The following is a 24421-nucleotide window of genomic DNA, read 5'->3' on the forward strand; positions in this document are numbered from 1 at the left end:
ACAGTGCCACACAGACACACACAGACAGAGGCACACGAACACACACACAGTGACATACAGACACACACAGACACAGGCACACGAACAGTGACACACACACAGTGACACACACAGACACACATACACAGTGACACACAGACACACACAGTGACACACATACAGTGACACACACACAGTGACACACACACAACTCCTGTCAAAGCGATGACTCAAATTGGCCAATTAAGCTCTTAATTGGCTTCGTTTTAAGTCACAAAACTGTTTCCAAAATTCCAATTAGAGGCCTCCTCTCTCCTCCTTCTCTCGCTCTCATAATCCCAGCATTCGTGAGTGAATGAGGGTGAATGGGTGAGTGAGTGAGTGGGTGAGTGAATGAGTGGGTGAGTGGGTGGGTGGGTGAGTGGGTGAGTGAATGAGTGGGTGAGTGAGTGGATGAGTCGGTGACTGGGTGGGTGAGTGGGTTAGTGAGTGGGTGAGTGGGTTAGTGAGTGGGTGAGTGATTGAGTAGTGGGTGAGTCAGTGAGTGAGTGGGTGAGTGAGTGATTGAGTGGGTGAGTTAGCAGTGGGTGAGTGAGTGGGTGAGTGAGGGGGTGGGTGAGTGACTGGATGAGTGAGTGAGTGGGTGAGTGAGTTAGTGGGTGAGTGGGTGAGTGAGTGGATGAGTGAGTAGGTGAGTGGGTGAGTGAGTTAGTGGGTGAGTGAGTGGATGAGTGAGTGGATGAGTGGGTGAGTGGGTGGGTGGGTGAGTGGGTGAGTGAATGAGTGGGTGAGTGAGTGGATGAGTGGGTGACTGGGTGGGTGAGTGGGTTAGTGAGTGGGTGAGTGGGTTAGTGAGTGGGTGAGTGATTGAGTAGTTGGTGAGTCAGTGAGTGAGTGGGTGAGTGAGTGATTGAGTGGGTTAGTTAGCAGTGGGTGAGTGAGTGGGTGAGTGAGGGGGTGGGTGAGTGACTGGGTGAGTGAGTGAGTGGGTGAGAGAGTTAGTGGGTGAGTGAGTGGATGAGTGAGTGGATGAGTGAGTGGGTGAGTGAGTGAGTTAGTTGGTGAGTGAGTGAGTTGGTGAGTGAATGGGTGAGTTAGCAGTGGGTGAGTGGGTGAGTGAGTTAGTGGGTGAGTGAGTGAGTTAGTGAGTGGATGAGTGAGTAGGTGAGTGAGTAAGTGAGTTGGTGAGTGAGTTGGTGAGTGAGTGTGTGAGTGAGTGAGTGGGTGAGTTAGTGAGTGAATGGGTGAGTGAGTGAGTCGGTAAGTGAGTGAGTTGGTGAGTGAGTGGGTGAGTGAGTGCTACTCCCTATTAACACTACTTGTCCCCAACAGTCTGTTACAGGCTACGCGGGGGATGGTTGTCTGTGTGCGTGTGAATTCGTGATCCTATTTGACGGAAGAATCCGTTTGGCTTATCTCGCTCAGCCCTTACACTCATACATATTCACACTCATACAGAGACAAAGACAAATATCCCCCCTGAGGCCTGAAAGAGGCTGTTGGGGCAAGTGCTGTTAATAGCAAGTAGCACTCACTCACTGTCCTATTCACTCGCTCACCCACAAACTCACCCACTCAATTACTCACCCACTCACTCACTCCCCCACTCACTCATTCACTCACCCACTCACTCACTCACTCACCCACTCACACATACACTCACTCACTCACTGACCTACTCACTCGCTCACCCACTCACTCACCCACTCAATTACTCACCCACCCACTCACCCATGCACCCATTCACTCACCCACTCACTCATTCACTCACCCACCCACTCACCCACCCGTCACCCACCCACTCACATACTATAGATGCACACATACTTTAGATACACACATACTATAGATACACACACACTATACACACACACGTTATAGATACACACATACTATAGATACGCACACTATGGATATACACAAAGATATACACACATACTATACATACACACGCATATTTTAATACACACATAATATAGATACACACATACTATCGATACACACACATTCTAAAGAAACACACATATTATAGATACACACATACTTTAGATACACACATACTTTAGATACACACATACTTTAGATACACACATACTAAAGATACACACATACTAAAGATACACACATACTTAGATACACACATACTTTAGATACACACATACTATATATACACACATACTATAGACACACACATACTATAGATACATACTTTAGATATACACATACTATAGACACACACCTACTATAGATACACACATACTATATAAACACACAATATATATATACCCATACATACATTTATATAAGGAACGAAACAGTAAGACGTATCCACAAATCTGGCTGTCGCCTGATGAAGCTAGTTGTAATTACTGGCGAAACGTCGTACTCAGTTTGTAAATGTTGTGGCTTGGCTTTCCAACACACCAGCGTGCTGTGCTAGTGAAGAATTGGCCACGTTCTGTTTACGTAACAACCCTTACTAGTTGGCTGTGTCGGGTGGTGGCGGGTTTTAACGACACATTAAAAATGTACGCGATCCAGCCCAAAAACCTCTTATGGATGAAATTGGTTGCGAAATCCTACGTGTTAAACATACTATAGATTCACACATACTATAGATATACACATACCTAAAGACACACGTACATAAAGACACATACTATAGATACACACACTATATATACACACATACGTACAGACACATACTGTAGAGACACGTGCTTTACTTATATATGCGTAAACTTATGCAGGATAGGGCGCTATAAACTCGACGTGTCTCAGTATAGGGCGCCACGGTGGCTAGGAGATGTGAACTCCCTCGCCTGGTATGCAGGAGGTCGTGGGTTCGATCCCATCCCTGACGATGCCCGCTGCTGTATATTTGGATTCTGTGTCTCTCTCTCTCATCATCATCACTCTAGCTAGGAGAAGTTAACTACCTCGCCTGGTGTGCAGGAGGTCATGGGTTCGATCCCGACCCTGACGATGCCTGCTGCTGCTGCTGTATATTTGGATTCTGTGTCTCTCTCTCTCATCATCACGGTGGCTAGGAGATGCTAACTACCTCGCCTGGTGTGCAGGAGGTCGTGGGTTCGATCCCGACCCTGACGATGCCTGCTACTGCTGTATATTTGGAGTCTGCGTCTCTCTCTCATCATCATCACGGTGGCTAGGAGATGTTAACTACCTCGCCTGTTATACAGGAGGTCGTGGGTTCGATCCCGACCCTGACGATGCCTGCTGCTGCTCTATATTTGGAGTCTGCGTCTCTCTCTCTCATCATCATCATCACGGTGGCTAGGGGATGTTAACTACCTCGCCTGGTATACAGGAGGTCGTGGGTTCGATCTCGACCCTGACGATGCCTGCTGCTGCTATATATTTGGAGTCTGCGTCTCTCTCTCATCATCATCACGGTGGCTAGGAGATGTTAACTACCTCGCCTGGTATACAGGAGGTCGTGGGTTTGATCCCGACCCTGACGATGTCTGCTGCTGCTGTATAATTTGGAGTCTGCGTCTCTCTCTCTCCATGCGTGGATTTTTCTCCGGGTTTTCCGTTCTCCCCCCCCCCCTCCACATTTATAATGAACATTATGCATTTCGAGTGCGTGGCTGCTGCTATAAATTTCCCCGTGGTGATAACGATGTTGAGCTGCCATCATTGGCGATGGCCCAGGTCGCTTCTGACAAAAGGGCTACACAGCTCAGTGGGTGACTAACAACAGGTAAAACAAAATTAAAATTGTCAAAAAAAATGTTTTACTTACGCCCACTGATCAGATGCCAGTGCAATGCTACTACGAGGGCATTGAGAGTGGGCAGCTTCATCATGGGACTTCCTTTGCCAGAATCAATATAGGTCGTACTCTTTGGTTCTTTCGGTAAAGTCACGTAGATAGGTTAAAATAAATAATCATAAAAAACTACGAGTTTTTTTTCTCTCGCCACCTGATTACGACCTCTTGTGTTGCAATGGAAACGTCGTAATTTTTTAAATAATTCTTTCTTTGAACCGATCTACGTGACTTTACCGAACGACACAGAGAATATGAATTCCTGCCGTCACGAAAGCTTTTTGTCAAGATTTAATAGGCCATATGGGCCGTCCATAAATGACGTCTCGCACCTAGGGGGGGGGGAGTCAGACATTTGTGACGATGCGTGACGACGGGGGGGGGGGTTAGAAATGTGACGTCACATCAAAATGCGAAACTTTTAATAAATATAGACAACACGTTCTACTTAATTAAATTGACTTTTAATAAATATTTTCTCCTACAACATCAGAGTGCAGCGCCACATTAACGTCATATTTGAGAGGGGGGGGGGGGGTATGACTTTTTGTGACGCCGTGTGACTAGGGGAGGGGGGGGGTCAAAAATCGTCCAAAATTGCGTGACGTCATTTATGGACGGCCCCATACCCTTTCTGGCACTAAAACAGGAGTTTTGTTAAGATGTGAAAACACCAAACATAAACATTTTTCAAGGGATCGTGTTACTCGCATTAACCACACATGCGGTGAATTTCGATTTAAAGCTTTCGTGACTGCAGGGATTCATCTTCTTGGTTCTTTCGGTAAAGTCACGTAGAAGGGAAATAATAAAATAATAAAAATAAAACAATAAAATACAATTCTCACGACGTTTCGGCCACAACGCAAGCAGCCGTCCTCAGGTGAAGACGCTGTCTTTCCGACAGCCCTGTTATTATATTTTATTATTTTATTATTTCCCTTCTACGTAACTTTACCGAAAGAACCAAGAAGACACGCACACGGTGCTTTGAGTGAACATGCAAACAAAACCATGCTCCGGTAGTATTACGATGGCATTGTCTTTGAAACCGATTGGTCCACACCAGAGACGGCTTTCTTTAGACCCTAGTCTCAAACGGCGTTAAGACCAAAGGTCAACGCTAAGAAGGCGAACAGCGCAAAGACGAATGCCGCTTACATCGAGGTCCTTCTGCTGGTCTCTGCGTGCACACTGTGCCGTCTGTCGGGGTCTCCTACCATTCGCAGACAGCAATTGCAATGGGTGAACACCTAATTGTTATCTTTCATACTTTTGATGCTGGCAGAAAGGTATCCCATGGAAAAGCTGCTGCTCACCCCGAGCTATAAGTGCTCTGATAGTGACCTTTTGGCGTTGACCTCTGACCTCTGGTCCAACGCCGTTTGAGACTGGGCTCTAAAGAAAGCCGTCTCTGGTGTGGACCAATCGGTTTCAAAGACAATGCCATCGTAATGCTAGCAGAGCATGTTTTTTGTTTGCATGTTCACAAAACGTACCGTGTGTGTGGTTAATGCTGCGAGTAACCTGATTCGTTGCGAATGTTTTTTGCGTTTTGGTGTCTTAACAATCCGAACAGCACCCTCCCGTTTCACTGCCAGAAAAGGGTCAAAAGCACCTCTTCTTAGTTTTTAATATTGTCATCATCATCGTCATCGTCGTCGTGGTCGCGCGACGCTTTCAGATGTGAGCTGCTTCTGCGGCCGTCTGGATCGCGCTCCTCACCTTCCGATATTGGGAAGCCCCTGGGAGCTGTGATGCACTTTTAAATCATCGTCATGTAGACTGGCAAACTCATTTGTTTTGAAACTGCTTCTTTTTGTTGTTGTCTGTGTTTAGCTTGTTGTCCTTCCCCCGCACCTCCCATTCGTGCAGTTGGATACGTACGGTGCGAAAGAAGTTCAACGTACTTACATCAACAGCAGTAGCATCAGCAGCAGCATCAGCAGCATCATCAGCAGTAGTAACATCAACAGCATCATCAGCAGTAGCATCAGCAGCAGTAGTATCAGCAGCATCATCAGCAGCAGTAACATCAACAGCAGCAGTAGCATCAACAACATCATCAGCAACATCAGCAGCAGTAACATCAACAGCATCAGCAGCAGTAGCATCAACAACATCAGCAGCAGTAACATCAACAGCATCAACAGCAGTAGCATCAGCAGCATCAACATCATCATCAGAAGTAGCAGCAGTAACATTAACAGCATCATCAGCAGTAACATCAACAGCATCATCAGCAGTAACATCAACAGCATCAACAACATCAGCAGCAGTAACATCAACAGCATCAACAGCAGTAGCATTAGCAGCATCAACATCATCATCAGGAGTAGCAGCAGTAACATCAACAGCATCAGCAGCAGTAACATCAGCAGTAGTAGCATCAGCAGCATCAGCAGCAGTAGCATCAGCACCAGTAGCATCAACAGCATCATCAGCAGCGGTAACATCAAAAGCAGCATCATCAGCAGCAGTAACATCAACAGCATCATCAGCAGCAGTAACATCAGCAGCAGTAACATTACAAGGATGGTCCACGCATCGTCACCCCGTGCCGCTTTCAGATGCGCGCTGCTTTCAGATGCGCGCTGCTTCTGGGAGCTATGATGCACTTTTAAATCGTCGTCGTCACGTAGACTGAGAGACTCATTTCTTTGGTAGTATGTTTTGGGATTAAATCGCGTGAAAATGAACGTTGTGTCGTTCAACCCGCCACCACCCGACGCAGCCCCATGAGTCATGTTTAGTCGTCACGTGAACAGAACGTGGCCAATTCGTGACGAGTACAGCACTTACCGGTCGCGTTGGCCGTCGCCTGATAAAGCTGATTGTAATTACTGGCGAAATGTCACAGTACTTGGACTGTAAACGTTGTCGATTGGCTCTCCAGCACACCGGTTAGTGCTGGCCACGTTCTCTTTACGCGACAGACCCCTTACCAATTGGCCGTGTCGGGTGGTGGCGGGTTTAACCACGCCACATTGATATTTGTACGCGATCTAACCCAAGCAACCGGTATTACGGATGATAATATAATGGTCGCGATAGGCAAATAATTTATTTAGGACTTCTTCTTCCTGTTGTTGCGTCGAGTTTGTTGTCCTTCCCCCGCACCTACGATTAGCGCGGTTGGCTTCGTACGGTGCGAAAGAAGTTAAACATCCATAAAAATGCGTCTCTATGTATCCCTACGAGTCTCTGTGTATCTCTGTATGTCTCTATCTAACTCTATGTGTCTCCATGTATCTCGACGAGTCTATATGTGTTTCTCTGGGTCTCTTTGTATGTTTATATATAACTCTATGTGTCTCCATGTATCCCGAAGAATATCTACGTGATTCTAAGAGTATACAGTGAAGGAAAAAAGTATTTGATCCCCTGCTGATTTTGTACGTTTGCCCACTGACAAAGAAATGATCAGTCTATAATTTTAATGGTAGGTTTATTTGAACAGTGAGAGACAGAACAACAACAACAAAATCCAGAAAAACGCATGTCAAAAATGTTATAAATTTATTGGCATTTTAATGAGGGAAATAAGTATTTGACCCCCTCTCAATCATAACGATTTCTGGCTCCCAGGTGTCTTTTATACAGGTAACGAGCTGAGATTAGGAGCACTCCCTTTAAGAGTGTGCTCCTAATCTCAGCTCGTTACCTGTATAAAAGACACCTGGGAGCCAGAAATCTTTCTGATTGAGAGGGGGTCAAATACTTATTTCCCTCACTGTATGTGTCTCTGTATGGTATGTTTCTATGTGTAGTGAGTCCAATTGAGTCGCGACACTGTTTTATTACATCGACTCAACACAACACAACGTAACCTACACTCGGGTGTTGAACGCCCATCTAACTACGCTACGACAGAACGAGACCGGACCACGAGTTGGGTCCGGGACCGGGTGGCTAGAGTCTTCTTTAACCCGACGTGGATCTTCATCACCAGCAACACGAAGAACCCCGAGCCCCTCACGGGACCCCGTTAAATCGGCCTGGGCTGGGGCTGGCTCTGCCTCTCGCCCCGCCCACCTTCTAGATCTCTCTGGCTCTTTCCCGAAGGTTCCCGAGAGCTCCTCTATACCACGTGACCGCCCAGCGGCCCCCGTCCATCGGTGGCCCCCCTCCAACATCATCCGGTCACGTGTCGGCAGGTCAACCGGCATATCCTGCCCCAACGTAACCCTGGCTGGCTGACGCTCCCTCTCGCTCCCTCACCGGGAGCCCGCACCGCACACTGTACACGGTGCCTCCACGCTGACCAGCGCTCACCCAAGCCCCGCTAGGGCTGGTACTACGCCCAGTAAGCGGGCTGCACATGACAACACATTGTCCGCCGTGGCCTCGCAAGCCCGGCACCACACAGTGACATTCACAGTCACTACATATGTAACTCTACGTGTCTCCATGTATCTCTATGAGTCTCTATGTGTTCCTATGGGTCTCTACCTATCTCTATGATTCTGTATATCTCTACGAGTCTCTACGTATCTCGATGAGTATGTATATCTCTGAGTCTACGAATCTCTATGAGTCTGTATATCTCTATGAGTCACTATGTATCTCTATGAATTTCTACGTATCTCTATGAGTCTCTACGTATCTCTCTGTTGGTCTCGATGTATCACACACGCGCGTTGTTGGGGCAAGGGCATTGATAGAGCTTTGAAATCTACACGGGTCTCTCTCCCTCTCTCTCTCTCCCACTCATCTCACGCTGATCAAAGCTCCGGAAGGCGCCAAAGGAACAAAAGCATCGAAGGGTCGTGAGCTAGACAGACAGCGAGCGAGAGAGAGGAAGGGAGAGTGGAGGGAGTGTGTACGTATGAACATGGAGCAGTGGCGCTCTAGTTAGCGCCCTGCACGACGAACCCAGCTCACAACAACGAGCGGAGCACTGGGCGGATAAAAAACAGCAAATTGGCACAGCAGAGGGAATAGGTGGTGCATCTAGCCTGGCAGAGCAGTCAACCCATGGCACCTGCAGGGTCCGTCCAGTGAACTATTTCTCGTGCACCTAGCCTGGCACAGCGGTCAACCCATGGCACCTGCATGGTCAGACCGGTGGTGAATGGCGGCTGTTGTTTTTGGTTGAGTTGGGTGAGTGGGTGGGTAAGTGGGTGGGTGAGTGGGTGGGTGGGTGAGTGGGTAGGTGGGCGGGTCGGTTGGTGAGCGGGTGGGTGGGTGAGCAGGAGGGTGGGTGAGTAGGTCGATGAGTGAGTAGGTGGATGAGTGGGTGGGTGAGTAGGTGAGTGGGTGGATGATTAGGTGGGTGAGTGGGTGAGTGGGTTGGTTAGTGGGTGGGTGAGTGGGTGGGAGGATGAGTGGGTGGGTGAGTGGGTGGGAGGATGAGTGGGTGGGTGAGTGGGTGAGTGGGTGGGTTAGTGGGTGGGTGAGTGGGTGGGAGGATGAGTGGGTGGGTGATTGGGTGGGTGACTAAGTGGGTGGGTAGCAGTGAGCGGTGGCGCAGCGGTTAGCGCTACCTTGTGCTACGAGACCCGAGTTCGATTCTCGCTCACGGGAAACCACCAACGCCACCACTGACAGCGATTATCCGAACCGGTGCCTGGGCCTCCCCTAGGTCGACTCAGCCTCAATTGAGAACCTGGCGCGGTGCATAGTAAACATCGCCACTGGGGAGACAAAGGCGGCCGGGCGTGGTTGCTGGCCACCCATCCCCTCGGGTGCCAGAGTGCCGGTAGCCTTCATAGGCGCTGCTGCTGCTTGCTGCTAACAGCCACTTGCCCCTACAGCCTGTGACAGGCCACGCGGGAGATCTTTGTGTACCCACCATTGCAGATATTTCGCGGTTCGATTCAGGCGGCCCGCCCGGGTTAACACTGCGGCTTTTGTGTTAAACTGCGAACAACAAACTTAAGTTTGATTTTCACCGGGTAGTAAGAGCTGCTGCTGCGTGACTTTTTTGTTCAAAAGCGACCTGGGCCATCCCAAATCACAGCAGCTCATCCACGTGGCCGATATCATCAACATAATATATTTAAAGCAGCAGCCAAATACTCTCTAAATCCCGTGGATTTATCTCCGTGTCCTCCGCATTTAGAATCAACATCCAACGCGTCAAGAGTTGTTTGGCTTGTCCGCTGTACAATTCCACACTACGATGATGATGATGATGATACTAAGCCACTGCTTTCCCACCTGATGACGGACGCTTGTGTTGCGCCCGAAACGTCGTGATTTATTTTATTTTCTACCTACGTGACTTTACCGAAAGAACCAAAGAGTATGGATTCCTGCAGTCACGAAAGCTTCAAATCAAGATTAAGCCACTTGGTTGAACTGCTTTCATTTTGCGACGGCCAGGTAGCTTCTGACAAAGAGCTACACAGCAGCCCAGAGGGGCCTTACACTTGGCAAAATAAAAAAAATAGTTTAGTTTATAAGCATGGGACCTTTTTGCCAGTACCGAAGTAAATAAGTAATATTAAATTATTATTATTTTTAAACACGCTTTAATGAAAAGTACCGTGCTAGTAATGGCAGAACTCCACGACCCCAGGAAGTGGCCCCCAAGCGTGGCATAACGTAAGGGACCGTGGCCAATTACAGCCAACGTCAGTTGAGCGTGGATAATTAGACCCAAGCCGAAACATAATATATAAAAAATAATGTTTTAAAATATAGATTTTTTATGATAGAATATTGTATTGTCATCAGTATGACATAAGTATACCAAGTTTGCAGTCGATACCACATTGGGAAGTGGGTACATTTTGAGTTACAAGATTTGAGGGTATAACAACGACAAAAACGACAACAACAACAGACAGGGTAAGTTAATAAAAAGCGTGAAAAAAATATAAGAATAGGTTGTACCCCTTTCTCACAATAAAACAGGAGTTATATAAGATATTCAAACACCAAATAGAACCTTTTTGCATATATACAATGCCATAGATTAAATTATCAGAGCAATGTTTGTTTGCATGTTCACCACAAGTAGTGTGTGTTGCTAATGCAGTAACTTTACTCCTTGCTAAAGGTTTCTCTTTGGGGTTTGAACATCTTAACATAACGCCTGTTGTATTTCCAATTCTTATTTTTCATACTTTTGTAATGAGAGAGCGTCATCTAGGGGACGACGAGGGGTATCTGCATAAGCCACCACTGGGTAACTAACACCCAATGGGAAGTGTGGGATCCATCTAGGCCAAAGGTGATGGGCGGAGCTAGAGAGTACGTGCGAGAATAGTCGAGAAGGTTCTACGAGGGGGCGTGTCCGGAGGTGGAGCTTGCTCCACCGAGGAGAATATAAGGGGAGGCAGTGAGAGGACGTTTGGGTCGGTGTGGGAAGCCTGGAGTCCGGACTGCATTATCGCCACCGGCCACATAGCGGTCCTTCCAGCAAAGGCGTCTCTCCTCCCGGCACGCCGTTAGCCAGCGGTGGACAGGGAGGGAGAGGGAGAGACGCGCCGCGATGGTGGAGCAGAGAGGACGCACGTCACGGCAGAGGAAGAGAGAGAGAGCGGAGCAGTGAAGTCATATAATAAAGAAAGGCGCCAGTCAACAGTTGTCGTGGAAGTGCTTTGTTACGCTTTGATACTTCCAAAAAGGCATCCCATCATTTAGCTGCTGCTCACCCCGAGCAATAAATGCTCTGATACGCGTGGCATTGTCTTTGTACTGGTCGCCTTTTGGCGTTGTTCTCTTGTCTGATGCTGGTAGTGAGACTGGGTCATAAAGAAGGTTGCTGTCTTTGGTGTAAGCCAATTAGTTTTAATGACAATGCCCATATATTATCAGGGTTTTTGCATGTTCCACTACAAGTACTTTGTGTGGTCAATGCAGTACTTGATTCCTTGCAAAAAGGTTTATTCTTTTCGGTGTTTGACAGAGCACCTCCTTCTAGATTTTAAGCTTTCGTGACTGCAAGGATTCATACTCTTAGGTTTTTTCGGTAAAGTCACGTAGGTAAAAAATTAAAATAATAATAGCAATAAATTGATTTATTATCATTTTATTTCTATTATTATTTTTATTTTTATTTTTTACCTACGTGACTTTACTGAAACAAACTTAAGAGTATAGAGCACCCCCTGTTGCATTGCCAAACACGGCAAAACAACCTACTTTTTTTTATCTTTCACAGTGCACAGATTCGTTTAGAACGCCCTCGTCGCTTTGAGCCGACATGTGTAGCCTGACTCGTGAAAGTGAGCGCCCGGTCGCAGAAACGTTGGCTTGTCCCCTTGGGGGGGGGGAGGGGACTACATCCTGCTGAAACCTTTCCCATGCCGATGACGTGCATATACGTCATCAGTATATGTTTTATTCCTATTACGTTCCTATGTTGTAAGTGTACGTCATCCGTTTTTTCTTCCTATTACGTTCCTGTCAAAAAGTGTACGTCATCCCTTTTTTATTCCTATTGCGTTCCTATTATGAAAGTGTACGTTATCCGTTTTTCCCTACGATATAGGTGTACGTCATCTGTTTTTTCCCTATTACGTTCCTATGGCGTAAGTGTACCTCATCCGTTGTTTCTATTATGTTCCTATGGTGTAAGTGTACATCATACGTTTTCTACTCCTATTACGTCCCTATGACATAAGTGTACGTCATCCATTTTTTATTTCTATTATGTGCCTATGACGTAGGTGTACGTCATCCGTTTTTATTCCCATTACGTTCCTATGAGGTAAGTGCATGTCATCCGTTTTTATTCCTAATACGTTCCTATGACGTAAGTGTACATCATCCCTTTTTAATTCCTATTAGTTTCCTATGAAGTAAGTGTACATTTTCCGGTTTTTATATTCCCATTACATTACTATGACGTAAATGTACGTCATCCCTTTTTATTCCTATTACGTTCCTATGACGTAAGTGTACGTCATCCGATTTTCCCTATGACGTAGATGTATGTCATCAGTTTTTTTCCTATTACGTTCCTATGGTGTAAGTGTACCTCATCCGTTATTTATATTCCGTTCCTTTGATGTAAGTGTACGTCATCCATTTTTTATTCCTATTACGTTCCTATGACGTAAGTGTGTCATCCCTTTTTTTCCTATTAAGTTCCTATGACGTAAGTGTACATTATCCATTTTTCCCTATGACGTAAGTTTATATCATCCGTTTTGTTTATTACGTTCCTATGATGTAAGTGTACGTCATCCGTTTTTTATTCCTATTATGTTCCTATGACGTAAGTGTACGTTATTCGTTTTCCCTATTACGTAGGTGTATGTCATCCGTTTTTATTCCTATTACGTTCCTATGATTTAAGTGTTCCTCATTCGTTTTTTACTGCTATTACGCCCCTATGACGTAAGTGTACGTCATCTGTTTTTAATTCCTATTACGTTCCTATGACGTAAGTGTGTCATCGGTTTTTAATTCCTATTACGTTTTGATGATGTAAGTGTATGTCATCCGTTCTTTTATTCCTATTACGTTCCTATGACGTAAGTGTATGTCATCAGTTTTTTTTATTTATATTACATTCCTATGACGTAAGTGTGTCATCCCTGTTTTATTCCTATTACGTTCTGATGACGTAAGTGGACATTATCCATTTTTCCCTATGAGGTAGGTGTACATTATGAGTTTTTTTTTATTCCTTTTACGTCCCTATGACATATTTTTTATTCCTATTACGTCCCTATGATGTAAGTGTACGTCATCCGTTTTTATTCCTATTACGTTCTTATGACGTAGGTGTACGTCATCCATTTTTTATTCCTATTACTTTCCTAAGATGTAAGTGTACGTCATCAGTTTTTTTTCCATTTTCCGGGGGAAGGGGAGGGTGTGGATAATGCAGACTGGATGATGTCTCGCATCTCTCTCTCTCCATCCCTCTCTCCCAATACTAACAACTTTCCTCCTCTCTCCCCACATCTCCCTTCCTTCCTCCCTCAATCCCTCCCTCCCACTTTATCCCCCTGATCCACCACCACCCTCCACCCTCCTCTCTTACCCCGTAGGTCTCGGGAGTTGATTCGCGAGGCGATCCTGGACAACGACTTCATGAAGAACCTGGAGCTGTCACAGATCCTCGAGGTGGTCGACTCCATGCACCCGGTGGAGTTCACGCGCGGCAGCTGCATCATCCGCGAGGGCGATGTGGGGTCACTCGTCTACGTCATGGAGGGTGAGTGGGTGGCTGGGTGGGTGGGTGTGGGTGAGTGTACGTACGAGACAATGTCAGTCAACTAAGTGTACCTGTGTATACCTGTGTGTTTGATTCCCGCTCATAGCCAACACCACCGGTGACGATTATTTGAACTGGTCCTGGGCCTCCCCTAGGTCGACTCAAATAAGTACCTGGTGCGGTGCCTAGTTAACATCGCCACTGGGGAGACAAAGGCGGCCGGGCGTGGTGCTGGCCACCCACACCCTCGTGTGCTGTGCCAGCCTTCACAGGTGCTCGCTAACAGTACTTGCCCCAACAGTCTGTTCAGGCTATCCGGGGAATCTTTGTCTTGTATGAATGTGTGAGTGTCTAGCAGTGAGTGAGTGTGAGTGTTCACCAGCAAGAGAGTGAGTGTGAGTGGGTGTGAGTATTCACCAGGGAGTGAGTCAGTGTGAGTGTGGGCGAGTGAGTGTGAGTGGGTGAATGTGAGTGAGTGTGAGTGAGTGGGTCAGTCCACCATCAGTGTTTGTCTTTGTCTATCTAGTGGGTATTGGAAACATCGACCCCCTACCTCCTGGTTGGTTTGCAGGACGGTAAAGCTGTGGTGGCTGTGAGCAATGCCATGGAGGGAAGGCCAATTCCAATTGGCTGTTCCCCGCATGGCGATCGTAGCCACCACAGCAGCCATTGGGGGTCTTTGGAAGGCATGGGCCAGATCAGCTCAATAACAATGGTAGGAGGCTGCTAGATTTCTGTGCAGCCCATGGGCTTGTAATTACCAACACGCTGTTCCGGCATCGGCGCATACACACAACATCATGGATGCACGCCGTGTCCAAGCAAGAACATCTGCTGGGCTATATAGTGATGGAACAGCGGGCCTGTGTCCATGACAACAGGACCTATCATGGAGCTGATCAGCCCACTGACCATCGGCTTGTCATCTGTAATATGCGCCTGCCATTATTCCACTCCAGTGGTGGGTGTACACCCAGGACCCCATTCAAACCCACAAGTAGCTGAGGATAGTTGCAAGCGAGAATTCCATCATCGCTTGCAGCTGGGATTAGCATTGTGCCCCCTGCCCTCCCCTCCTCTTGATGCCGAGTGGGCGAGCTGCTATGGCTGCTGTTGTTGTTGTGTCTGTGTGTGCCCATCAATCTGCGCGTAACATCGGGTCAAGGCCATTCGTGCATAGTTGAAAACTCTCCTTCTCTCTCCCTCTCTCTTCCTCTCCTCCCTCCACTCCCTCCCTCCCCCTCTGTCCCTCTCCCCCCCTCTCTCTAGAGGGCCGAGTGGTCGTCACCAAGGAGGGGGTGAAGCTGTGCACCATGAGTCCAGGGAAGGTATTTGGCGAGCTCGCCATCCTCTACAACTGCACCCGCACGGCCACCGTCAAGGGTGAGGTTCACAATGGCCGGGTCACTGGGTTCACGATGGCCGGATCACTGGCATCACAATGGCCGGGTCGCTGGGTTCACGGTGGCTGGGTCCCTGGGTTAAATATGGGTGGGTCGCTGGGTTCAAGATGGGTGGGTCGCTTGGTTCAAGATGGCCGAGTCACTGGGTTCATGATGGACGGGTCGCTGGGTTCACGATGGGTGGGTCACTGGGTTCACGATGGACGGGTCGCTGGGTTCAAGATGGACAGGTCCCTGGGTGCATGATGGACGGGTTGCTGGGTTCAAGATGGCCGAGTCACTGGGTTCACGATGGACGGGTCACTGGGTTCACGATGGACAGGTTGCTGGGTTCAAGATGGATGTGTGAGTCTCACGATGGCCGGATCGCTGGGTTCACTATGGCCGCGTCGCTGGGTTCATGATGATCGTGTCAAAAACACTGAGATCCCTGGTCTGAGTGTATCTCTCTCTCTCTGAGTCTTAATTTGAAGAAAAAGAGAGAGAGAGAGGGAGAGATGGGTGCGAGAAAGGGAGAGGGAGGGGGAGAGGATGTATAGACAAATAGAATATAGAGGAAGATAGAATAGGAGAGACACGGAGGGAGAGAGGGAGGAGAGGGCTGTGAGTGGAGATGTCATTGCCCTCATTGCCATGTGAGTCACGTGCAGCTACCATCAACATAAACAGAGACACACAGAGTGGGTGAGTAGGTGGGTCAGTGGTTGATTGTTTGAGTGAGTAGATGAATGAGCGGGTGTGTGGGTAGGTCAGTGGATGGGTGAGTGTATGAGTTGGTGGGTTAGTTTGCGAGTGAGTGGGTGCACGTGCCAGTGCACGAGTGGGGTGGATGTGAGTGTGGGGAGACAAAGGCGGCCAAGCGTAGTGGTGGCCACCCACCCCCTCGTGGGCGGTGTCGGCCTTCATAGTTGGCGCTCGCTACTCTCAACAGAGATACAGAGTGGGTGAGTGAGTTGATTGAGCGTTTGAGTTGGTGAGTGGCCGAGTTGGTGAATTATTGGATGAGTAGGTAAATGAGTGGGTGAGTACATGGGTGATTGGGTGAGTTGGTAAATTAGTGGGTGAGTGTGCCTGTGAGTGGGTGGGTGATTGGCTGCGTGTGAGTTGGCAGGTTGGTGAGTGAGTGAATGATTGGACGGTTGAGTGAGTGCATGGGTGAATGTGTAAGTGAGTGGTTGGTGAGTGTTGCCTTCATGCGGAGACTATTAGGAAGGTAATTGTCTGTTTAAGAGCTCTACTGAGGGATGACGGAGAAGAGGAGAGGGGGGACCTCTGTCAATCTAAGGGAGGGAAAATGCCACTCTCCCTGTCAAACACGTCGATTCACACATGACGAGAAACACTCATACACTCATAGACTAATTTATAAACTCATATAATCGCAGACTCACTCACACACTCATACATCGAGACACGCTTAGGCTCACACACTTATCGACTCACTCACACACTCATACATTGAGACACTCATACACTCGTAGACTCACACTCATAGACTCACACTCACTCAGACTCACTCAGACACTCATAGACTTGTCACACACTCATAAACGCACACACACGCTCACATAGACTCAAACAAATCCATTGACTCACGCACACTGATACTCACTCATACACCCATGCATAACCTCACTCAGTCACCCATATACTCAACCACCCACTCGCCCACTCACCCAGGAACACAAACACACATATGCTCCACATACACACACTCATCCACTCACCCATACATTCACGCAAACCACTTACGTGAATATATAATAACACGCACACACACCCACGCACTCACCCACTGACTCATTCACTCACCTACTCACTGGCTCACCAAACTCACTCGCACAAACACCTATACATTTACTCATTCAATCACTCATTCACTCACCCAAACGCCCACCCACGCATTCACACACACACACACATATATACACAAATACACACTCACTCCGTATAGCCTGTAACAGACTGTTGGGGCAAGTGTTGTTAGTAGCGAGTAGCAGTCACTCACTCATTCACTCATCTATGCATTCACTAACACGTTCCGCCACTCACTCACTCACTCGCTCACCCACTCACACAACACCAATGCATTTACTCATTCAATCACTCACTCAATCACTCACTCACACGTTCCCCCATTTACTCGCTAACTCACCCACTCAATCGCTCACTCACCCACTCACTCATCCACACATCCATCCATTCACAGCAGCATAAATACCTAATCACTCATTCACCCACTGACCCACATAACCATACATACATAGAGCCTGTAACATACTGCAGGGACAAGTGCTCTTAGAGAGTAGCAGCAGCACCTATGAAGGCCGTCACTGTGGCACAAGAGGGGGTGGGTGTCCAGGACCGCGCCCGGCCGCCTTTGTCTCTCCCGAGTAGCGATATGTACTGCACACCGCACCAGGTACTCATTTGACGCTGAGTTGACTTAGGGGAGGCCCAGGACCGGTTCAGATAAATGCTATCACTGGGTCTTAGTCGCCGTGAGCTAACCGCTCCCCATAACGATGATAATTTCAATCATAGCAATAAATATCATACGCACACATACATACTGATCCACTCACTCGCCCACTCACACACTCACCCACTCACCCAAGCTCACTCACCCACACGCTCACTCACCCATCCATTCACACACTCACCCACTCACCCACGCTCACCCACCCACACGCTCACTCACCCATCCATTCACTCACTCACCCACACACCCATTTACTCACTCACTCACCCACCCACCAATTTACCCATTTATCTACACACACACTTTCAAAACTCACACACACACGCTCATTCACCCACGCTCACTCACCCACACGCTCACTCACCCATCCATTCACTCACTCACCCACACACCCATTGACTCACTCACCCACCCACCAATTCACCCATTCATCCACACACACACATTCAAAACTCACACACACACGCGCACGTGTGTGCTAGTGTGCATCCCTGGTTGCCATGGAGACTCGCTGCTCTGCCTCCCGTTGCTACCCATGGCGTTGGTTGCCATGGACACGCGGAGGCAAATCACAGGGTGTGTGCACACTCCCTTTAAACACTGGGTCTCCGACCCGCACACACACAAACAAAGACAAAGATCCCCCGTGTAGCCTCAACAGACTGTTGGGGCAAGTGCTGTTAGCGAGTAGCACCTGTGATGGCCGGTACGGCACACGAGGGGGTGGGTGGCCAGCACCACGCCCGGCCGCCTTTGTCTCCCCCAGTGGCGATGTTTACTACACACTGCACTAGGTAGCCATTTGAGGCTGAGTCGACCTAGGGGAGTCCCAGGACCGGTTCAAATAATCGTCACTGGGTGTTGGCCGTGAGGGGGAATCAAACTCGTGTCGCCAGGTTTGTCACGCAGCATAGAGCTAACCACTACACGACCATAATACCAACAACCGACATTCACCACGAAGTGGCGGTGACATCACCACGGCGCTTGTGCCAGGCTATGTGCACCTTGAGGCCACGTGAAGTGTCGAACGCCCGCTTGCAGGAGGTCACGGGGCAGACCCAGCAGGTGCCACGGGTCGACTGACTGAGATGAGTGGCCGATGCACCACCTGTGCCCCCTACTGTGCCAACTCGCTGTATTTTATCTGCCCGGCGCTTTGTTCATTGTTGTGAGCGTCGCTCCACCGCCCTCCGTTGTTGGAGGGCGACTGCCTCCAAATGCCCAGAAGCAGCGTCCTTCACGAGCCTCTTCCACAGAGGCCGATCTTGACACCGCTGGTACCCGTCATCGGCAAAGTCCACTCAGCTCCACGTCCTCCTTTACCACATCACTCCATCTCTTCTCTAGCCCGTGCCGCGCCCGTTTAGTCCCTATATCGGGCCGAACAAAAGCCCTTTAGGCATGCGGTGGCTGGGCATGCGGGCTACATGACCCAGCCAACGCAGCCTTGCCTGCCGGAGGAGGTCACCGATGGGACTTTGTCCAGATTTTTCAAGGATGTTTGAGCTACACACAATGCAGCCTGCAGGTTAAACCCAGGATGAATCGTAGGCAGGCCAGCCGAAATGTTTCTAACAGGCGAAGATGTTCCATTAGGGGGGTCCACACTACCACAAAGACAAAGATCCCCCGTGTAGCCTTAACAGACTGTAGGGGCAAGTGCTGTTAGCGAGCGCCTATGAAGGCCTGAACGGCGCACGAGGGGATGAGTGGCCAGCACCACACCCGGCCGCCTTTGTCTCCCCAGTGGCGATATTGACACACCACACCAGGTACTCATTTGAGGCTGAATCGACCTAGAGGAGGCCCAGGACCGGTTCAGTTAATCGTCACTGGTGTTGGCCGTAAGCGGGCATCGAACCCGGGTTGCCGGGTTCGTAGCGCAGCAGCGTAGCGCTAACCGCTGCGCCACCGCTCTCCACACAAACGCACACACCGATTCAGGTACCACAGTGCCAACATATCTGAACCCCGTCATGGGCCCCCCCTAGGTCGACTAAGCCTTAAATGAATATCGCTGAGTATATGGGCGCTTAGCTCAGTGAACATCGCTACAGGGGAGACAAAGGCGTGGTTCTGGCCACCCATCCCCTCGTGTGCCGTGCCGGCCTTCATAGGTGCTCGCTAAGAGCACTTGCCCCTACAGTCTGTTAAGGCTACACGGGGGAACTTTGTCTTTGCGTAAACGAGTGTGTGTGCGAGTGGCTGCTGCGTGTGTGTCATTGCGTGTGCGGGCTGAATGAATTGTGACAGGAGTGTGTGTTTGTGGTGCCCGCGTGTGTGCGATGTGATTTGTGAGCTAAATTGAACAGAGATTGCACTGCGTGAGTCTCTGTGTGTGTGAGTGTGTGTATGCGTCTATGTGTGAGTCTCTGTGCGTGTGTGTATGAGTCTCTGTGTGTGTGTGTATGAGTCTATGTGTGAGTCTCTGTGCGTGTGTGTATGAGTCTCTGTGTGAGTCTCTGTGAGTGTGGGTATGAGTCTCTGTGTGTGTGAGTGTGTGTGAGTCTGTGTGTGAGTCTCTGTGTGTGCGTGTGTATGTGTATGTGAGTCTCTGTGTGAGTCTCTGTGTTTGTGAGTGTGTGTATGAGTATCTGTGTGTGTGAGTGTGTGTATGAGTCTCTGTGTGAGTCTCTGTGTAAGTCTCTGTGTGTGTGAGTGTGTGTGTGAATCTCTGTGTGTGTGAGTGTGTGTATGAGTCTCTGTGTGAATCTCTGTGAGTGTGTGTCAGTGTATGTGTGGGAATGTGTGTATGAGTCTGTGTGAGAGTGTCTATGTGTGTGAGTTTGTGCATGAGTCTGTGTGTGAGTGGTGTGTGTGAGAGTGTGTGTCAATGTATGTGTGTGAGTCTGTGTGAGTGTGTGTGTGAGTGTGCATGTGTATGTGTGTGAGTGTGTGTGGGAGTGTGTGACATTGTCTATGTGTGAGTGTGTGGCTCCCTATTGCTCAACCACGTTACGTAGGCCGATGATATGGTAATTGCTGCTCACTCAGAGGAGGAGTTGGAGGCGCTGCTGCTGAACCTGGAGCATGCCACTAAGAGGTGGGGCCTTACCATCAACCCCACCAAAACTAAGCACCTGCCTGGGTATTTTGTACCATCAGACAATCCACCCCCACAGCTCCCAATTGGTGATGGGGCAATTGTGGAGAGAGTGGAGAGTGTCCCATACCTGGGCATGTGGGCTTCGGTTTAACAGCAGAGGTCTCACTCCGAATCAATCGAGCGGCAATATATTTTCATCGGTTGCGTAACACTGTGTGGAAGCTACCTGGTCTGTCGCTCCGCACAAAGCTTCAGGTCTTCTCGGTCACAGTCATTCCCTCCCTTCTGTACGCTTGTGAAACGTGGACCCCCCTAATGGAGCATATTCGCCGGTGATACATATTCAGGCTGGCCTGTCTACGATCCAGCCTGAGGAGCTCACAAATCCTTAAAAGATCTTGACAAAGTCCCATCGGTGAGCTCCTCTGGCAGGCAAGGCTGCATTTGCTGGGTCAAGTAGCCTGCACGCCCAAACAGCTTTGTTTGGACGGATAGAGGGGGTTAAACAGGCATGGCACAAGCTAGAGAAGAAATGGAGTGGAGGACGTGGAGCTGAGTGGACTTGGTGATGAATGGTACCAGCGGTGTCAAGATCGGTTTCTGTGGAGGAGGCTCATGAACGACGCTGCTACTGGGCAGTTCGAGCAAGTTGCCCTCCAGCAACAACGGAGGACAGAAGAGCGACGTTCACAACAACGAGCAGAGCGCTAGCTCGTTAAAGCACAGGAAGTTGGCACAGTAGGGGGCTCAGGTGGTGCATCGGCCAGTCATCTCAATCATCTCAGTCATTCGACCCGTGGCACCTGGGTCTGCCCTGTGACCTCCTGCCAGCGGGCGTTCGACACTTCACGTGGCCTCAAGGTGCACATAGCCTGGCACAGGTGTCGTGGTGATGTCTCCGCCACTTAGTGGCGAATGTCGGTTGTTGTTGTTGTGTGTGAGTCTGTGTGTGAGTATCTGTATCAGACACCACAATGGCGATCATCTGAACCGGATCCTGGGCCTTCCCTAGGTGAACTCAACATCAAATGCGTACCTGGTTCGGTGTATTAAATCATCACTACCAGGGAGACAAAGGCAACCAGGCGAGGTGCTGGCCACACATCCCCTCGTGTGCCTCAGTGCCTGTCTTCATAGGTGCTCGTTAACAGCACTTGTAAGTAGTGATTATCACGCTGCTCTACGAACCTGAATTCGATTCCAGCTCACAACCAACTTCAGTGATAACACTGTCACGCAATTTTTGTCCCTGGGTTGTAAGAGTTGTTTTTTAATTGCTTATGCCTAAAAAGTATTGAAAATGGCTACTATTCCCCACAAACTTTGCTTTTATGACCAGGACAGTGATATTTAGAAATTTACCTATTTTCAATGAGAAAACGGGCAAATTTGTGTCTTTTCGTTCACATAAAGTCAGAAAACAACAACATATGAATCGAAATTAACATGCATTTATACTAAAGTAATACAAAAATGACTACCAAAGATTTAGAAGTGAGTAGTTTTTCAAGATTTACGATTCTACTTTAAATCGCTTTCACGAATCAGCCTCCAAATGTAGTCTTCCATCATGTTATTGTTATACTATCCTTAGTAGCGGCGTTCAAAGTCCAATATATCCTGGTGGAAGCGCTCGCCTTGCTCCTCCGAGTAGGCTCCCATGTTCACCTTGAATTAATCAAGATGAGCATCAAGGATATGGACTTTGAGGGACAGCATATAGCCTATTGTGCCGTGGTTCTTCACCAGAGTCTCAACCAGCTCCACATAGTTTTCAACCTTGTGATTGTCCAGGAAGCCACGGACCATTGCCACAAACCTGTTCCAAGCCGCTTTCTCCTGACTAGTGAGCTTCTTGGGGAATTCATTGCACTCCAGGATCTTCTTCATATGTGGTTCGACGAAGACACCGGCTTTAACTTTTGCCTGAGACAGCTTAGGGAAGAATTCTTGAAGGTACGTGAAGGCTGCCGACTCCGTATCTACATATTATTGGTTCTTTCTGTACGTCGATAGGTTCAAAGAAAATAACAAAAATATAACACAAATCTTCGATATTTCGATCGCAACACAAGCGGTCATCATCAGGAAAAGGGGGGTTAGCTTCCAAGGCAATCTGTTTATAAGGGTTTGAAATGGGAGTAGCCCAAATGTCAGCAGCCATTGATAATTTAAGTGGTGGGCAGCCAACCCGACCGTGGTTGGTTTTCCACCAATCAAATGGCTGCCAGGTGGGCTTAAGGCCCCTGTATTTATACTACAATTTATATTACTGGAAAGTTCGAGAATGTTCTAGAAGTTACTCCAAGTTTACTCAGCACTGAATATATCTGGAATTCTCATTGAAAATAGGTGAATTTCTAAATATCACTGTCCTCTTCTTGGTTCTTTCGGTAAAGTCACGTAGAAGGGAAGTAATAAAATTATAAAAATAAAACATAATAAAATATTATATTTTTTTATTTTATTATGTTTTATTTTTATTATTTTATTACTTCCCTTCTACGTGAGTTTACCGAAAAAACCAAGAAGATGAATCTCTGCAGTCACGAAAGCTTTAAATCGAAATATCACTCTCCTGGTCACAAAAGCAAAGTTTTTGGGGAATAATATCCATTTTCTGTACTTTTGAGTCATAAGCAATTAGAAAATAATACTTACTACCCAGGGACAACATTTTTTTTTGTTACATAGTGTGATAATCTGAACCGGTCCTGGGCCTCCCTTACCCACACAGCCACTCACCCACCCACCTAATCACTCACTCACTGACTTTATTCACCCACCCATGCAATTGAATCAACCACTCTTACACCGACCGACCAACCCACCCACACATTCACCCACCAACCCACCCACTCACTCCGCACCCACTCAATCACCCATCCACTCACTAACTCACCCATCCACTCACTAACTCACCCATCCATCCACCCACCCACCCACTCACCCACCAACCCACCCACTTACCCATTCACCCCCCCCATTCACCCACCCACAAACTCATCCACTCACCCACCCACCACGCACCCACCCACTCACTCACTGACCCATTCACTCACCCACCCACTCACCCACCACCCACCAACCCACCCACTTACCCATTCACCCCCCCACCCATTCACCCACCCACCCATTCACCCACCCACCCATTCACCCACCCACCCATTCACCCACCCACCCATTCACCCACCCACTAACTCACCCACCACCCACTCACAACCCACCCACTCACCCACTTACCCAACCAATCACCACCCACCCACTCACCACCTATCCACCCACCCACTCACCCACCACCCACTCACCACCCACCTACTCACCCATTCACTCACCAACCCACTCACCACCCACCCACTCACCCACCACCCACTCACCACCCACCCACTCACCACCCACCCACGCACCCATTCGCTCACCCACCTATTCACTCACCCACCACCCATCAATCCACCCACCCACTCACCCACCCACCCACGCACCCACTGACGCACCGACGCACCCATTCACCCACCCACTAACTCACCCACTCACCCACCCACCCACGCACCCACCCACGCACCCACTCACCCATTCACCCACCCACTAACTC

At 48.6% G+C, this 24421-nt stretch overlaps 1 protein-coding gene across 2 annotated transcripts in view; it reads left to right on the top strand.

Annotated features, from left to right (window-relative positions):
- The window catches only part of LOC144733017 (cGMP-dependent protein kinase 1-like), a 102203-nt gene that overhangs the window by 29907 nt on the left and 47875 nt on the right, over nt 1-24421 (top strand). For both annotated transcript variants that reach the window (XM_078614732.1, XM_078614731.1), the window contains exons 3-4: nt 13729-13895; nt 15165-15278. In XM_078614732.1, the coding sequence (XP_078470858.1) occupies nt 13729-13895; nt 15165-15278 (281 nt within the window). The remainder of the gene's footprint in view (nt 1-13728; nt 13896-15164; nt 15279-24421) is intronic.

This window comes from Lampetra planeri, chromosome 45, assembly GCF_965212315.1.
Source record: "Lampetra planeri chromosome 45, kcLamPlan1.2.h2, whole genome shotgun sequence".
Lineage (NCBI taxonomy): Eukaryota > Metazoa > Chordata > Hyperoartia > Petromyzontiformes > Petromyzontidae > Lampetra > Lampetra planeri.